General features: G+C 39.6%; 1 protein-coding gene across 1 annotated transcript in view; it reads right to left on the bottom strand.

The window, feature by feature from the left end:
- ABCC9 (ATP binding cassette subfamily C member 9) overlaps positions 1–18,205 on the bottom strand; it is a 107,726-nt gene that overhangs the window by 27,262 nt on the left and 62,259 nt on the right. The window contains exons 24-31 of the mRNA XM_072954303.1: positions 14,805–14,942; positions 14,537–14,662; positions 10,386–10,482; positions 8,156–8,385; positions 7,392–7,540; positions 7,109–7,178; positions 4,696–4,853; positions 1,071–1,163 (exon numbers count right to left, since the gene is read on the bottom strand). Coding sequence (XP_072810404.1) covers positions 1,071–1,163; positions 4,696–4,853; positions 7,109–7,178; positions 7,392–7,540; positions 8,156–8,385; positions 10,386–10,482; positions 14,537–14,662; positions 14,805–14,942 — 1,061 coding nt within the window. The remainder of the gene's footprint in view (positions 1–1,070; positions 1,164–4,695; positions 4,854–7,108; positions 7,179–7,391; positions 7,541–8,155; positions 8,386–10,385; positions 10,483–14,536; positions 14,663–14,804; positions 14,943–18,205) is intronic.

The following is an 18,205-nucleotide window of genomic DNA, read 5'->3' as shown; positions in this document are numbered from 1 at the left end:
AGGCCCTGTCTTTGCAGTTTTTGTAAATCCACAGCAACCAGTGTTCAAAGCTCCTATCTGTGTTCAAAGCTCAAATAAATGATCTTCAAAGGACTTGTCTAGTGAAAAATGTAATTTTTAATACAGTGTACTTTATTACCACTGGGCATTGCTGGCTACTATTAGAATATCAATTTTGCCTTAATACCCACATCCAAAGTCAATAAATGGCTTTTACCATCACCAGTAAAAGGCACTGCACACTCTGCTGGGAAAACACATCACTGCAGAAAGTATAAATGCTCCATGATGAAACCTGGGTAGGTTTATGCAGAAATTCTGTGATGCATGTTGTAGATGGTCGCAGCTTTATATTCTACCTTTTGATTTTTTTAATGTAAAATATTAAATATTTCTTAGGTTAGGGAAATCTCTAACTGAAATCAATACATGTTTGCATTCAGCAATGCAGAAGGATACAACACGTTAAGATGTCGATTTTCTAGATTAAGTGACATTCAGTAATGCCACCTTCTTTTCTGATTTTCCCTGAATAGGGAAAATTTTGAGTGTTAAGCAGACACTCTTGATTAAAAGCCTGGTTTATTACTCTGTTTACCAACATTGAAGAAAATTGATTAAATCTTAAAATAACTTTGATGTAGTAATATTTCTTTTACTATTATTATTATTATGAATACATTTATTTTAACTTGCATATCGAGGGCTTCTTTCCTAGCCACTGTGGTCAATGCTATACCTGCGTTACATCACTGAGTACAACAACCCTAAGAAGCAAAACTGATCTCCCCATTTCACCAATGAGGCTAGAGAATTTAAAAGCCTGGTCTAAATCACACAGCTAGTATCCTTCCAACAAGATGCTTAATTCTTTCTTTATTCTTGTTAAAATTTCAAATGACTAACTCTAACTCTGACCCTTTTCTCCCACGTCTTTCTCACTGCTAGTTGAGAACACCGCCATGCACACAGCGGGCATCCAAAAATGGGAGAAATCGCCAGTGACTCGTAGGTAAATAATCGTTGATGACGTAACTGCCTAATTAACAAAGGAAAACACGTTCACTCGCCTGAATGCCCGGATGGTGGTGAGTCCTTCAGCTGTTTCTGAGAAGTGGCAAAGCAGAGGGAGCTGGGTACTATCATCAAGTTCCTGGAGGTCCCTGGGGCAGAGACAAGTGCAAAAATCAGTTCCATACTCATTCAGACTCAAAGACCACAGGGTTCACTCTAAACTAAGGTTACTATTTGTCACCACAGCTCTTTTCCTCTAGCACTCAAGGAACAAAAACCCCAGCAGTTTACAATCTAAAGAGGAAGAGACAGATGAGTACGTGATGATGAATGTGGGTCTAGGAGGAATATAATATGTGGTACAAAAACATCAGCTTTGTACAACAGCTGAAGTCAACTGCTATGGGGACACAGAGGAATGAGCAATCCAGTCATGTGTAGGATGTGGGTAATATTTCCTTTGAGCAGGTGGAATTTAGGCCAGACCTTAAGCATGAGGAGGGCTTCAACCAAACAGACAAGAGGAAGTGCATTCCAGCTAAGGGAACAATAAAACCAGGTCCAGAAGACTAACGCACTGGTGAGTTCAGTGTGGCTAGTGTCCAGAATCCTTTGGGGGTGTTGTAGTGGGAAAAGGCTGTACAAAGAATGGATGGGGCTAGAAAGTAGAGGATCCTGGATGGGCTGGGGAAAACCACTGAGAACTAGAAATAAAATGACCAGAGCCATGTTAAAGCAACATAACTTGGGAGACAGTGTAAAGAGTGGAAGAGAATGAGTGTGTTAGGATAAGTCTATGTAAGAAATTTTACAGCAATTCTGAATTAGTGTGATGCTGGTGAAACTGAAAACAGGGGGAAGACTGTGAGATAGCCTACTAGAAGTGGCCTTCTAAACTGCTACAATCAGCTAGTTACTGCGGAGAGAACAAGAGAGGAGAGTCAGCTATGGCTTGGTGGTTACTTAGCGGACTCAGAAAATGACCGTGCTATTTACCAGGACCAGGGGGGCAGAGAATGAAGATACTGGAAGAGAAAGATAATGAGTTTGGCTTTGGCCACAGTGAGATTGAATTCCTGCCTTTATGGTATGCCTATTCACCAGTCCTCTGAGGATCTGTATATTTATAGGTGTATAAAGTCCTCAGTGAAACGCCTGAATCAGACCCTTTCCCTGAAGACGCCTTTAAATCATATAAGCTAGCTTTTCTAGAACACAGGCTAAGAGTTATACAAGGTGTTTCAAGACATGCCTCTTTTTTCTTTTCAGCCCTTTCCACCGCCTTTCTCTAGGTCTTTGGGGTTGAGGATTAGAGTAGGCACGTTGACATTCACCCACCAGAGTCAACTGAATTGATTACACTGTTACATAATCTTCAACCGTTACACAATCTGAGGCCATTCCGGGCTGCCTATGTAATCCCACAAACAAACGCAACGTCTTTTCTGAGTTTCTAAGATGGATTTACTCACTTTAGAAACTGCAGCTGAGGGGAAGGAAAGAGAGTGAGGAGGAGGAGTATGATTATGAAGGAATGTGAAAAGTCTGAGATTTTTCAACATAAAACTAAGTGGTTATTTGTAAACTTGACACAAGCCACAGGTGGTCACTACATCGAGGTCTATCATGAAGGGGGAAAAATTAGGAAGGAGGAAACTTCTGTTTATAGGACTGTAGTTTATGAAATCAAAAAGGTAAGGGTACAGCTTGATTTTGTATGCTTGTACATAGGAAATAGTGACTTGTAGAGGTAACCACACATTAGGTCTTTGATTGTAAATATTCAAAATTTCATGGTGTTTCCTGTAGCTAGTCCCCCACCTTAATTCCCTTCTGTGTTTACAAAATAGTCTGTTAAATTGCTTGAGCTTTTCAACGTGGGTGAGTTCTGCCAGATGTCAGCATCTTAGAAGGATCTTTTTGCCTGTGAGATTTAATATCATGGTCATATTTGCTAACCTAAAGAGAATTTCAAGTAAGAATACCTTATAATCTATTATCAATGTTCATTCGTTAAAGGTGACCACCCTTCGGGTATAGGGCAGTGGTAGAGCACAGGTTTAGCCTGCACAAGGTCCTAGTTTCAATCCCCAGTATCTCCATTTAAGAATTAAATAAACGGTACTTAGTTTATTAAACAAAAATTTAAAAATAAAAATGATCATCGCTTGCATATTTTAACTATCAGTGTTAACAGATTATTCTCAGTTATAATGAACAGAATTTGCAATTCAAATCTGTAAAGAACTAGGGCTATTTGCCTGGCCTTTGCACGCCATTTGTATTGTGCTCGGGGGCGAAAACAGGCTCAGGTGAGTATGTACCTGAGGTAAGACATGACTGTCTAGTAGCAGTGGCCAGAGGGCAAAGATAGATTTGGAAATAGCCAGCAGCAATGAGGGAACGGGACTCTTTTGCCCCTCCAGCAAACAACATCAGCAAAAACTGCCAGAAGAAATGAATGAGCGAATTTACTGGCTAGCCTTTTCCTTTTGGTCTGAATTTGCTACAAGAAAAGGGAAGAGCCTGGGGATGAAAAAAACACTCGAGGGAACATCCTTAACATTTGAAGGATGCAAATTCATAACCCGGAGGGAGAAACAACTGTATTTTTAAATTAAGAAATGTGGCATGATATATTCAGAGGTTTTGAACTATAATTTCGCTTTTTCTTCTTAAAGATTTTTCTTAATTTCCCTGCACTTAAGTCTTATTCAATATTTTCATTTTACTGAACAGACTCAATATTTGCCCTCCTATTTCAGCACTTAATCCACATATAAAGTTTACTGTATGTTTTATCTTCCCAAGGGACTGTAAGTTTCTTGAGAACTGGTTCTTGTCCTGTTGAACTCTTCCTCTGCCACAGGGCTTACACAGTTATTTACAACACAGTAAATGCTTCATAAGTGTTTGTTGAAATAAAGTGATTACTTCAGTGATATAAAATTTACTGTACTATTTAAAGCAAGGTTTCAAAGTTAAACCGGAAATTTCAAAACAACTGGTACTGTATTTCACTTAATTATTCAACATCTCAGCAAATGACAAATCCTATATTAATAGAAGAATTTAAAATTCATGGCTATCTTTTATTTACTTGGCTGGATGTTTAAATGCATGCTAAACGAGCCAATCTGAAAGTTTCCAAACTCTTAAAATCACAGCACTCCCATCAGACATTCCAGATGCTCTAGTTTTACAGTTATCACTCTGATTTATCTCTTTAACCATTTTTTTAAACTTCCACTAACCTTTTACAAAATGCATTTTAAGCATTTGAAAATATTTCACCTTTTCCTCCCCACTGTGGAATATAATGATATTAAATCGTTTATTCTTTGGGAACTATTTTTAATTTCATAAGTTATCTGTCAATGTCAGGTTCTGAAAAAGGATCGTGGCATGAAAAATTTGGCACAGTCTGTGGACTCAAAATTCAACAGATCAGTCCACACGTTAATACATGTCCGGACCGTGTAAGGCTCAGACAACCAATTATAGAAGCAATTAAAATATATCTCCAAATGAAACATAATATCAAGATAGGTTTCATCATGTTAAGAACAGGTTTCATTTCCAAATTCCGTATCTTATCTTGAAAAACACTACAGCAAATCTGGATCACAGTAAATCAAAACTATAGGCTTTTGAAGACGAACAGAATATTGTTTTACTTACTTAGAGGCCACTCGAAAGTATTTCTGGATAAAATAAAAGGCGACCCCAAGAGGCACAAGTGCAACCAGGAACACGGGGGTAGCATAAGAAATCATGCCAATGGCAGACACGCAGAGCAGTGTGGAGCGAGTTAGGGATTCCAAAGTTGGAGGGATGTGCTATTAAGAAGGTAGTTGGAAAGGAAAATGTTTTAGCTTAAATAAAACGTTGGTCATATGGCAACAAAACATTCACTTTATATTAACGTTACATAGTTCCAAAAGTAGTGTATAAACATTTTCACTGTAAGCAATTCATCACTCCTTCCACGTCACTTACTTCCCATAGTCTAGTATATTTATCCATCTGTCTACCTATCTACTTTCCACTGGTCATTTACCTATCTATGTATTTATCTTGTGGGATTTTATACATAGTACTAAACCCTAAATCTTATTTGTTCATTTGCTTGTTTTGTTTTACTGAACAAGAAGGGTTGTAAATCTCCCCATGCCACTGTATACAAGTCTATTTCTTTTTAATGGCTGCCTTGTATTAAAAAATGTATTTAGCTGTTCCTCTACTGCAAGATATTTAAAATAATTTTCTGTAATTGCTCGCTCACATTCTTGGCTAGTTTTTCTCCCAATGAATCTATTATATTTTAAATTACTCTTTGATGCTTTTAGCTCAACAGAATTTTAAAATCTTGGAGTCATTTCTGTTGGCTTTTTCTCTTACTGCTTTCTGAGTTTTGTGCCTAACTTAATAAGACCTTTTCAACCCAAAATTCTAAAACTACTCTCCTACATTTTATTTTATAGCTTGTTATTATATGGCCCTTTATATAACATATATATTTGTTTTTTAGTTTATAGATAGCTAATGGTCCCAATATTCTTTACTGAAAAAATAATTCTTTTCTTTCAGATTCAAGATATGCTGGGGTTTTTGAGTTCTCCATTTTGTTCTTTTGATCTACTTGTTCTCTGTGATCATCAAAGTGTTTTAATGTTATAGTATGTTTTAGGTATCTGATAGGGAAATTCTCACTACATCTACACGGGATTTCATAATTTCCAGGACTGTTGGATGGCTTTTCTTCACATTAGGTTTATTATTTTTTTTTAACATTTTTTATTGATTTATAATCATTTTACAACGTTGTGTCAAATTCCAGTGTTCAGTACAATGTTTCAGTCATTCATGGACATATACACACTCATTGTCACATTTTTTTCTCTGTGAGTTATCATAACATTTTACATTAGGTTCATTATTATTTCCACAGTTCTTGTTGTTATTATAAATGAAATTTACTTTTCACATAATTTTTTAATTGGTGTAGAGAAAATTACTGACTTTTATATCACATCTTATACAAATACTCTGCTGAACTTTCTAGTTGGCTCTTTATTGTACTAATTGCTTTGGACTCTGTAGGTAGCAATCGTATCATCTTCTAAATAAAGAGTGTTTTGTCTCTCCTTTTCCAATATGTATTCCTCATGAAATGTTTTAGGTGCAGCGTAACCTGATACCAAGGCACTGAAAACATCAAAAATTTTCAGCATGCATTTCAGTCAGCTGCATGCATCAAGTATTCATTTTCTAAATTGATGGTAATTTAGATGTTCATGGGGGGAGAGTAGAGCTCAAGTGGTAGGGTGCATGCTTAGCATGCATGAGGTCCTGGGTTCAATCCCCAGTACCTCCTCTAAGAACAAATAAATAAACCTAATTACCTCCCCCCCACAAAAATAAAAAATGTTCGTAAGGCCACTCTGTGAAATCAGAAAAGGCAAGAGCTGGATTTGATTAATTCTTTGCTCAGTCATCCTAAAGAGACTGTTCTTGGAGTGATTCAGTTTCAGAGTTTGAGGTCTTTCATTTCAGGGCAAACTTCTAGAAGCCTAAGGATCTAAGACTAAACTGGGTATCTTTGAAATATTCCCTAAACTATCACACCATCTAAAGTTTCTCTCACTCAAGAGCCAATCTGATCAAAGTAAAGGACATTGAAGACAGTTTGGTAATCCATTCTTTACTTCTGGGAGACACTCTGCATTCATACTAAACTGTAAGAACTTTACTGTGAATAGAGATACATACAACACTGATCAAAATCATTTCTTATTACAGTGAAAAAGTTTAATTTTTTTTTGCTATTTCTATTTCATGCTGATTCTCTAAGTATCCTCTTCTACATGCATAAATTATTTTGCATTCTTTGAAGGAAATTAAAGTTTTCTTTTAAGATTTTATTCTAGAAATCATTTATGCATACGTGTAATACTGTTGTGAATTCAAACAGGCCTTCATTTAAGTTTTAGAAATCCTCTGTTGTTAACAGGAATCATGGTTACTGTTAAAATGTGATTTAGCTGATATTGAGAAATTTATTTTTGAACTTGGAAGTAACTCAGGCACTCACCTGATCAATGATATTTGTATCAGCTGAAAAGCGATTGAGGATCAGTCCCAGTGGTGTGGTATCAAAGAATCTAGGCAATGAACAGATTGGAATGTTTGATAATACTGAACTTTCTGGAGTCTGAGCACAGCTAACGGACATCTCGGGGTCAGGAAGGTGAGAAAATCCCCACTCATCTGCTCAAAGACTGAACAAATTCTTTAAAATTTCGTATTTCAATTAAACATTAAAATGCATGCTTTTATGATTCGGGGGGTGCATAAAAAGGTAACTCCTTTTTTACCTTATTGGTCCAAGAATTATCTTATTGAGGAGATTGTGGTGAAGATTTTTGGCGGCTGTGAGACCCATCCATTCTACAGTGAGAGATGTAACAAGGCAGAGAAAAATACCTGCTCCACAGAGTATGCTAAATCCAGCCACATAGTAGGTCTAAGAAGCAGCCAACACAAAAAGGACATAGGAAGTTATCAACTGAGTTCTTTTTTTAACTAGAACGTCAAATATCAAAGTCAGGCAATACTGTCAACTCCATTATCTTGCGTCAGTTTAGACAGCTGAAGGAGTGCAGGCCTTGGAGACTCAGGGCAGTATCCCCACCATAATCCCAAGGCCAAGTCCCCACTTGCTCCCTTCACTCTCCTTCAAGGTTTGCTTAAGCACAGAGGAAGTGTTAGTGTCTGCTGTCTGGTTTGAAATATTCTTGGCTTTTTACATCATAGAGTTCTCTCTTGCTACCTCTAATCTCAGAATGACCAGCTACTGCACTGGTATAGATAGTTAAAATCAAATGCCGTTAAAGCAATGACAGAAATCCCATGTGCATATTATACATACACACACATATCATGTGTATAACATCCCTGAATCCAAACCCAAGCATTATCTTTAAATGTTTCTTATGATATTTGAAGTCCTGCTCTAATTAACTTACTGAATCATTACAAAAGTCCTGTGACATCTGAGCTATGTCTATCTACCTAGGTAAAAAGTGTCACGATTAATCTCAACATTTTCTTGATAATGTAAAAACAGAACCCACTATACCTGATCAGCTTTTTCAGTATTGTTTATACTGTACTTTGAGGTCCATGTGGCCAGCCAGTAGTCTATAGCTACAATGACGGAATGCTTCAAAAGCTTGGAGAAAATCATCAGGAATAGCAAGAAGAATCCGCCAGAAGTAAGGTACCGCCAACATGTTTTCCATGGCATTTTCGTCCTGAGCCTCATTACAGTGGACATGTTATCATCCTCATCTTCCTCTTCTTCTTCCTCTGCATATGAAACACTTGTTTAATCTTCCAATGGCCAACAGGGAGATAGAATTTGTATTATCCCACACACACACAAACCTCCTTCAAATTTATAGAAATACAAGTATTAGTCTTAGAAATTGTAAATGCTTTAAGCAGGGAAAAACATCATTTTAAAAAGTAGGTGACTGCCCATCAATGGATGAATGAATGAAGAAGATGTCATACACACACACACACACACACACACACATATACATATATATGGAATACTACTCAGCCATAAAAAGATGAAACCTTGCCATTTGTGACAACACGGATGGACCTTGAGGGTATTATGCTGAGTGAAACAAGTCAGACAAGACAAATACTGTCCAATTTTACTCATATATGCAATAGAAAAAACAAACAAACAGAAGAAATGAACATCCCAAACCAAACAAAAACAAACACACAGATACAGAGAACAGAGTAGGGGTTACCAGAAGGAAAGGGGTGGGAGGAGGGTGAAATGGTTAAAGGGGATCAACTGTGTAGTAGCAGGTGGAAAATAAATTTTTGGTGGTGAGCGTGCTACAGGGTCTACAGAAGTAGGAATATAATGTTGTAAACATGAAACTCACATACTGTTATTTACCAATGCCACCTCAATAAAAAAAAAACAAAAATGAATGAAAATGAATAAATGAGTGAATGAATGAAAAAATAAGCATAATACCTACGTCTGGATGAGACAATCTGCTGGTTTATTACACATCAAACTGACTAGAAGTATAGACTAGAAGTTGATGAAGTTATTGATTATCTTCTCCAGTACCTAATCTGTCCACGTGATGAATTGGCCAACGGCTAGCAGTAGAAACAATATGGACCAGGGGGAGCAACATGGTAGGTAATACGTACCATCCTGGGCTCTTTCTTTCTTTCTTTCACATACATTACCCTCTTTTACTCTCTAAGAAAAGCGTTATTATCTTATCTTATACCTGAGAAAATGGATTAACACAGTAAGCCAAGGGCGGAGTCAGCCTTTTGAATGTTATCCTCACCACATGAACACTGGAGAGAGCCACTGGGCATGACTGCACTTTTAGAGTGCATTAGAAATCATTGGTTTCTAACTCTAGAAGCTTTCTGTTTACAGCACCAAACATTCTTTAAAAAACATTTTTAAATCTATGAAACTGGAGTGCAAAATTCATTCATTCATCATTTATTCGATTACTCAATGAGTATTTGTTGTATCACCTCAAATGTAAAGGTTGCACATTTTGGTGTCCTTTGGCTCGAAATTATAATTTTCTCTGTTGCTTAACTGGCTTGTAGAAATGTGGTCTTAAGCAAAAACCAATTAGGAAAAATGAGATATAGGACATTTACTGCACGGACTTACGTGTGGTTTATCTTACAAACTTCTCGGCAACAAATGTCAAAGCAATGTAACTATTTCGTCTCATTCCTGAAATTTCCAGTGAAACTTTTTCCCTCATGATACCTTATTCGATCCACAAAATTGAAACACAACAAATGCTTTTCTAATTCTCTTATTCTTCATTGCTATAGTATCATGAGGACCCCATAAGAATTTATGGAATGGTTCGGATATAAATCTCTCAAAAGAGTATTTTCTCCATATTCTGCATTTATTATTTCCAAAGGACTGATTTTATTAATAACTTGATTTGGTCATTGTATTAGACCTTTCCAGTTTATCTGAACTGGGGTCTAGACCTGTTGACAAACCGCTGTCTTTTCCTTTCAGCCCTCTCACACACAGCACAAAAATGCTAGGACGCACTGTGGGAAGCCCCTCAGGACGGCTGTTGGTTGACTGTATACATACACCTTTCCTTCACTCCTATTCTTTCCATTTTCTGTATTATGCATTTGATTTGGCCTTTTCCTCCTGCAAAGAGGTTTGTCAGTCCTTGCGGGCATATTCACACACCCACTGCCAAAGGAAAACAACCTTTGCCGCCTACTCCCCATTTGAATGTTTCAGATACAAGAAAAAGGTCTACCTTCATCTTCATCCTCCAGCTGGGCTTTAGCCTCTCTTGAATACATGGCCCTTCGAAGAGTTTTCCTCTCTAAAGTTGTTTGGTCAGCTTCCATATCCTGCAGGAAACACCGTGCTATCATTCAAGGAGCTCACAGCCACAGGTGAGTTCTACTCACCAATGAGTGACCCACATGTACCAAGTACCAGTCGTTAGTTCCCTTCATTGTGCCAGGGTCTCTGCTCACTCTACAGACGCACCACTCCTGTCATAGGAGCCCGTGTGGATGTTTGTGGGAAATGTGTCAGAGCTCTGAGGCACAGGGCAGTAAGAAGCCAGGAAAAGTAACAACATGATGGAGCTGACCCCAGGGGCAGCAGGACACCTCCTGGTGTCACCATTGCTACTTGTTTTATTTTTATGTCACTTTCCTGTACTCCTATAATTTTTCTAACTGAAGATGCATTTACATTAATAACTATCTTTTTTGAAAAAGCATGTAGTTCTGGATTGGTTAAAGCACTATCAGTCATCCACTAATATTATTATTATTATTATTAATTTTTCTTCCTCCTGACAGGTATCTACTTTGAACTCCTTCCAGAGAACGCAGTGACAGTTCCCAGTCTTGATCTCTGGCTTAGTTCCCAGGCAGACTGCCTCGTGTCGTATTTCATTCTCAGTGTCTCCCAGGCTGGTTTCCTCACTGTAAAAATCAGTGGTGGGGGAAAGGGACCATCAATGAGCCTTGAGAATGATGGGCTTTGTCTCGTGATGGGTGATGTTAACACTGTGGGGCTGTCTGCTGGCCACGTTCCTGAGTCAACCACTATTATTATGAATGATTACATCAGCGTCAGTTTCTGACTGGGCATCTCACTCAGGGAAGCGCACAAAAGAAAGGGACTCAACAGCCACTGAAGGAAGGTGGGTGCAGAAAGAGAAGGGAAAAAGGCACAAACTTTGTGAATTTGTAAGGGTGGCTCCAGACTTGTCTTGTGCTCAAGAAAGGGAGAGGCATTGTGTTTTTTCCAGTCCTCCGCTTCCAACACTCCACCCCCTTGGCTTTGGAACTGGAATCGTGGTATTAGTTCAGTTCCACTGCAGGTTAAACCAGCTTCTGCTGGACCGTCTGGGAAACTAACCATATCTCTGTTTCTGCAGGGAAATGCACTCCAAGTTCCAAATCACTGACCCACGCACTTTTGGAAACCATGGTAAATTGAGGGCTTCCTGTACATGCTGACAAAGAAAAATCACAATTTGTTACACTGATAAACCAATCACTCTTTGATGATCAGTCTCTGGGTAGTGATCTTATTTTTGGTTTTGTTTGGCCTCATACAACATGCATGATAGAGGAGACTTGCTAGGCTAGAAGGATCTGTCGCTTCCAAGTTCTTGGTTTAAAAAAGGAAAGAGTCAAAGTGAAAGTGTCTCTTGAATAGTATTTTTTCAGGGACAATTTCATGTTAGCTTTTAATGGTGCCAGGTTATATGAAAACCAACACTTGTACATGAGATTAGATAAAACACAAAATTTAAAAGGACCTGCTCCTTTCCTTATAGTGTAATGAGATGAAATGAATGTGCACGTTGAGAAACAGAAGATTGGGTTCTTTTTCCACTTGTCAATATGTGTGAGCAAAAAATTTAACACCTTGGAGACTAAAAACACCATTAAACTCATTTTTCTTATGAATAAATGCTCATAGTAAGCTCACTTGAGGTTAAATATTTTAAATTGTGTTGATATCTGGATTAAGTAAATACAAATTTAGTTTCATTTACCCAATAAATATTTACTGAATGCCTGCTAAGGGTTGGATTCAGGTGAGGGCTGGAGGCTGGGGGAGGAAACGTTCCAAGATACTAGTTTATTTTGCTTAATAACGTCATGAAGATGATGAGTGTTATGTCATCCAAGGTAGAATTTTTAATAACATTTAAATCACCTAGAAGTATTATCTCATTCTTCTTATAGCTGTCATTTCTATCCTTGTAACATATTCTTTCCTGGTTATCCCTTAACCCTTGAACTGACGGTTCTGGCCAAAGCCCTGCGACGGGCTGTTACGTGAATCTTTTAGTTTCACTCCCTTCTCTGCCTGCTTGATCTGTTCCGGGTCTCAGCTAGTCTTTCTCAACCTTAGCACTATTGACATTTTGGTTCAGAAAATTCTCTGATGTGGGGGCTGCCCAAGTAGCGCCTGCCCTCTCATTGTGACAACCAGAAACATCTTTAGATGTTGCCCAATGTCCCCCGAAAGACAAAAGTGACCCCGGTTGAGAACCAGTGTTCTGGGCAAACACCCAATCCTGCCACATGACGCACTGAACAGGAAGCTGTTTCTACAAAAACCTCCCCAAGGTGCTGTGGTCTTATCCCCCCCAGTGTGACTCTCCCTGGCTTCAGATGAGTTCCAGGTGCCTGCCCGTCTCTGGGTGGCAGTAACTCCCTCCAGCCCCAGGTGAGGATTCGGGGCCAGGGCATGGATCGTGCTGGCTTCTACTGGCCGCTGTTCCACCTCGCAACTGGATTCGCCTTTTCCACACAGCGACTTGCTCCATGTGCCCCGCAGCTGATTTATAACCCCGTGATGCGTCTTTAATTACAGAGCTGTGCTACCTCAAGTGGTTGCAACGTTTCTAAACACAACTTAATGACTTTCATCTTGGCTTGCACAAATGTCAGTATTACAGTACAATCAAGCCAAGAGCTGTCTCTCTCTCTTTCTCTCTCTCTCTCTTCCAGATCTTCTTTCCAAAGTAAACCATACGTGGTCCACTCCCTAAGCTTATGTCTTTTTTTTTTTTTTTTTTTTTTGCCCCTGGGAGCTAGACCACTGAAAAACGGTCACTTGGAGCCATCCCAGGAAGTTCATAATCAAGCTTCCCACCGCGTAATTCCTAATTCCTGTTGCCAATTGTACCTTGTCATGTTTTGATGAATATCCTTGTTTCAGAAGTTCTGTGATTTGTCCTACTCTACTTAAAGATTTGTACGTATATCTTTTCTTGCTTACATAGTTTGCTTTTGAGGTTTTTGGCAAATCCACAGAAGACAGAGCAATCCCATGGTTTGTCTGACTTTTTATCTTCCTTTCATTACTGGAACACAAATCATTTTTCTTTTATAAGATAATAATATTTTAATTTCTTGAAATTTTCAGAAATTTGCTGACATGAAAATTTTTATTTTATAATGCTCATGTCTAGCCAGGACTACCAAATTCTGGACACTTCCTTGTCCCAACTCAAGAGAAAACATTTTGAAAATTCACAAATTCAATTTATAATTTCACCTGTCAACCTCGAGTTGTTCTTCTTTCATCATCCTCGATCTGGTTTCCAACTCTGTTATCATTTCATTCAATGTATATTTATATCACACATAACATTGTACTGGAATTACACTGAGTGTGAACCTGGGTTTAAGCCCAACTGGTACCACTTATTATATGTACTGTGCAACTGTAGGCAAGTTTCTTAGCCTCTCTGAGCCCCAGTTTAACCATCTGTAAAAGTGAGATACTTTCTTTGCTCATTTCTGGGGTTCTGTGAGAATTAAACGAGATCACATAAAAAAAGAATTTGTGGATTTTAAAAACTATACCAATATAAAATTTTATTGTTACTTCCTTCTGATCACCTTCCCTCACCCACCGCACAACTCCACCCCAGACATGCTCTGCCACTATCTCCATGGCTCACAGTGCTTTCTACTCCTATTTCAAAATTATCTCAGATTTTGTTTCACTCATAACTCTCCAAGTGTAAGTGGTGAATGAAAATACTCTCATACAACAGATGAGAGAAATAAGACATATATAAGGAAACATAAGATAAAATGAGGAAACAGCATGCTTGAGCAAGTAGTTCAAGTTTTAAACACACACAAAATTGCAAGATGTTTCAAATTTAAATAAAAATCCTCTGAAGACCTAGCAATTCTTCATCCAAAAGATACCATTAGAATTTTTTAGTTTCAAAGTAGTCTGTCCATTAATGATACATAAACATACAATTATTCTGGGTTTCAGATGAGAACCATTATATCATCAAACATTAAATGGTAATAATTCTTTAAAACCATTGTTTTAGTAATTACACACTGCATGTTTGACTCTTCTGAACTGGACTCTGAACTCTTCTGAACTATGAGCAATTACCTTCTCCAGTTCTTGGTCTTGCCGATTCATCAGTGTTTTCCAGTGTTCGTAAAGCTCAACATCTTTGGTCTGAATGTCCTTCAAAGTCCCCTCTCTTAGTACGCTTCCATCTTTCATGGCTATGATCTAAGGAAAGCACGCATTAGTAGAATTGCGACAAAAATCCTTAATTGGCCAAGCGAATTTATCTCGGAACGCATTTCTTAACGTGCCTATCTATTTACATAACTGTAACATAAAATTAATGAAACCTCTTTTACACTCTTACCCAGTCAGCATGTGTTAGATATTGTAACTTGTGAGTCACAAGAACGAGTGTCCTCTTGTCGTCTTGGAGAAATTTCAAAATCCCTTCCTGCATTAAATGGTCACTCAAATGAATGTCCAAGGCAGAAAATGGATCATCCTACAATAAGTAAAATGAAGAGATGATGAAATTTTTTTTAATATTCTCTTTGGCACTAAATTCCTCTAGAAAGCAGAAAACACAAATAACTCAAAGCAAGTTATCCCACAAATGCAATTTATAATAAACAGACTCTGAATAACTTTAAATTATGGAAAAAGGTATTAAAATCAAAACGAAGCTGCTATTTTCTCTTTCACCTTAAAAATTATTCTTAAAGTAAATAACAGTATTCAAAGTGGCTTGAATTCTTATGTATAGAATCTCCAAGTTGAAAACCCAACATTACTCAACAACTTGTAACGATAAACCAAAACAAAGAATGAAATGATAACTGAAGTAGATGGATTTTAGGTAATAAAAATGTACACAGACTCTGAACCAAGACGGCAACGTCGGAGTCTCTTGAATTTCCCTCCTACCACGGACGCACTGAAGATACAGCTACACATGCAGCAACTCCCTCTGAAAGGAACCCAGGAACTAGCTGAGTGATGCGTACACATTAAGTGACTGAGAAAACACACACATCAAACTAGGCAGGAAAGGCTGAGACACACTCTTGCCATAAACCCCAGCCCTGGAAAATTCACAAATACATGGAGGTTGAACAACACGCTCCTTAATAAACAATTGGTTAAAGAAGAAATCAGAGGAAATCAAAAAGTATCTTGAGACAAAGGAAAGTGAAACACAACATATCCAAACTTACGGGATGCAGCAAAAGCAGTTCTTTGTTTTGGGAGAATTTTATAGCAATGAATGCCTACACTAAGAAAAAAGAAAGAGTGGCCAAGACGGTGGAGTAAAAAAGCTCACCTCCTCTCACAATCACACAAAAATCATAACTATCTGCAGAACCACCATCAATGGAAAAGGCTGGAACCTACCAGAAAAGACCTTCTACAGTAAAAGACAGAAAGAAGGAACCACAATGAGACCAGTAGGAGGGCTGGACCCTCAATATCATCAAATCCCATACCCTCCCTGGGTGGGCAACCCGCAAACTGGGGAATAAGTATATTTCAGGGCTTGTCCCACAGGAGTGAGAGTTCTGAGCCCCACGTCAGGCCCCCCAGCCCAGGGACCCGGCACCGGGAGGAGGAGCCCCCCAGAGCATTAGGCATTGAAGGCCAGTGGGGCTTCACTGCAGGAGCCCTCCAGGACTGGGGGAAATAGAGATTTCACTCTTAAAGGGCACACACAAAATCTCACGTGCACCGGGACACGGGACAAAAGAAGTAAACTTGACAGAAGCCTGGGCCAGGGCTACCGGCTGGTCTTGGAGAGTTTCCCGGAAAGGCAGGGGGCAGCTGTGGCTCACCCTGGGAACATAGGCACTGCTGGCAAACATACTGGGGAACATTGTTGGCTGCTGACATCTTGGCTCATTAGCACCAAGACCTGGTCCCACCCAATAGCCTGCAGACTACAGTGCTGGGACGCCTCAGGCCAGACAACTAACTGGGTGGGGACACAGCCCGGGCCATCAGCAGACAGGCTGCCTCAAGCCTACGGTGCCCACAGCTGCCTCTGGGCTCGCACCTAGACCCGGCTCAGCTCACTGGAGGGCCAAGATCCAGCTTCACCCACCCGCGGGCAGGACCGGCCCCTCCTACCAGGAGTCCGACCAAGCCTCTAGATCAGCCTCATCCACCAGGCGGCAGACACCAGAAGTAACAAAACTACAGTCCCTCGATGCAGGCCAGATCTGAACCTGGGACCAGCTGGGCCTTGACTTTGCCCACTAGCAGGCCAACTCAACCTTCAAGACACCCCAGACCCCATACCCAACCGTGTCAGGAACTGATACTCCCCCACTCCACCCCACCCCCCCAGCGATGATCTGAAATGAGCCCTGAGATCCCTGAGCCCTGCAGCCAGACTCCAGGAACCAGCTCTGCCCACCAGTAGACCAGCACTCACCCCAGGATCTGGCTTCACTTGCCAGTGAGTGGGCAACAGACCCAGAGTCTTCGGGACTCTGACTCCACTCCGTAGTGAGCCAGGACTAGCCCTGGGGGCCCCTGGGATTCTGCAACCAGCCACCTCGCGACCAGGCTCTCCTAAACAGTCTGCAGCATCTGCACGAGGCAGGGCCTGGCAGCCAAACAGACCAGCGGCCAGCCAAGCCTGCCAGACTGCCCACAATCAGCCCGCCACAACGGAGGGACCCCCAGCTTGGGTGACCAGTGGGGTCTGCGTTGCTGGGACGCACAGGACACCTCCTACAAAGGGCCACTTCTCCAAGGTGGAGAAGTATAACAAACCCACCACACATCTAAAAATACAGATAGCAACTTAGACAAAAAGAAGTGGCAGAGGAATACGTTTCAGACAAAGGAACGTGATAAAATCCCAGAAGGAGAACTAAGGGAAGTGGGGACAGGCAGTCTACCCAGGAAGGAGTTCAGAGTAATGACTGCGAAGAGGATCAAGGAACTCGGGAGGAGAATGGATGCATGGAGCAAGAAGTTAGAAGTTTTTAACAAAGAGACAATATAAAGAACAACCAAACAGAGATGCATACAATAAGTGAAATGAAAACTACACTGGAAGGAATCAACAGTATAGACAAGGTGATTCAGCGAAAGGGTCAGTGAGCTGGAAGATTTACAAATCTAGTTCTCAGACCTCTTTCAGAGTTTTCACTCCATCTAATCTCGAATAGTAATATACTCTTTGCATGGACATATATTTTGGAAATAACCTCTTAAAAATATATTCGCTGATACAGCACATTTACAGATGCCACGAAACTTTAAAAATAACTAACTTGCTTGATACATAATTAAGATGTTTTCACATGCCCTTGATACTGTGTAAAGGGTAATTCGATAAAGTTTAGTTAGAGAGCAGAGCAAAACGTAAAACCTTTTAATTAATTATTTGTACAAATAAGGCCTTAAAGCTAGAAATAAGGTCTTTTTTTTCCTTTACGCAGAACAGAAGATGGGACTGAACATTCATTAAACATTGATGGGTGAAAAGGAGGGAGGAAGTAAGGAAGGAAGAAAAAGAGAAGGAAAGAAAGAAGAAAAGGAGGGACAGAGGTTTGGAGGAAGGTGAAAGGAAAGAAAAAGACAACACAGATAGTAACCTGAGAGTAATAATTTTTTAAAAAAATGCCAGAGAATCTTAGCTGATCAACCTAAATGTCCACTGACAGAAGACTGGATAGAACACGCTTTTTCAAAGGGACTCTGACAGACATTATTACACCCAGAATTTTAAAAAGTGATAAAAGTTATATTATTGTCCAA

This window comes from Vicugna pacos, chromosome 34, assembly GCF_048564905.1.
Source record: "Vicugna pacos chromosome 34, VicPac4, whole genome shotgun sequence".
NCBI lineage: Eukaryota > Metazoa > Chordata > Mammalia > Artiodactyla > Camelidae > Vicugna > Vicugna pacos.
Note: the sequence above shows the minus strand (reverse complement) of the source record. Positions and strands in the feature narration are given on the sequence as shown.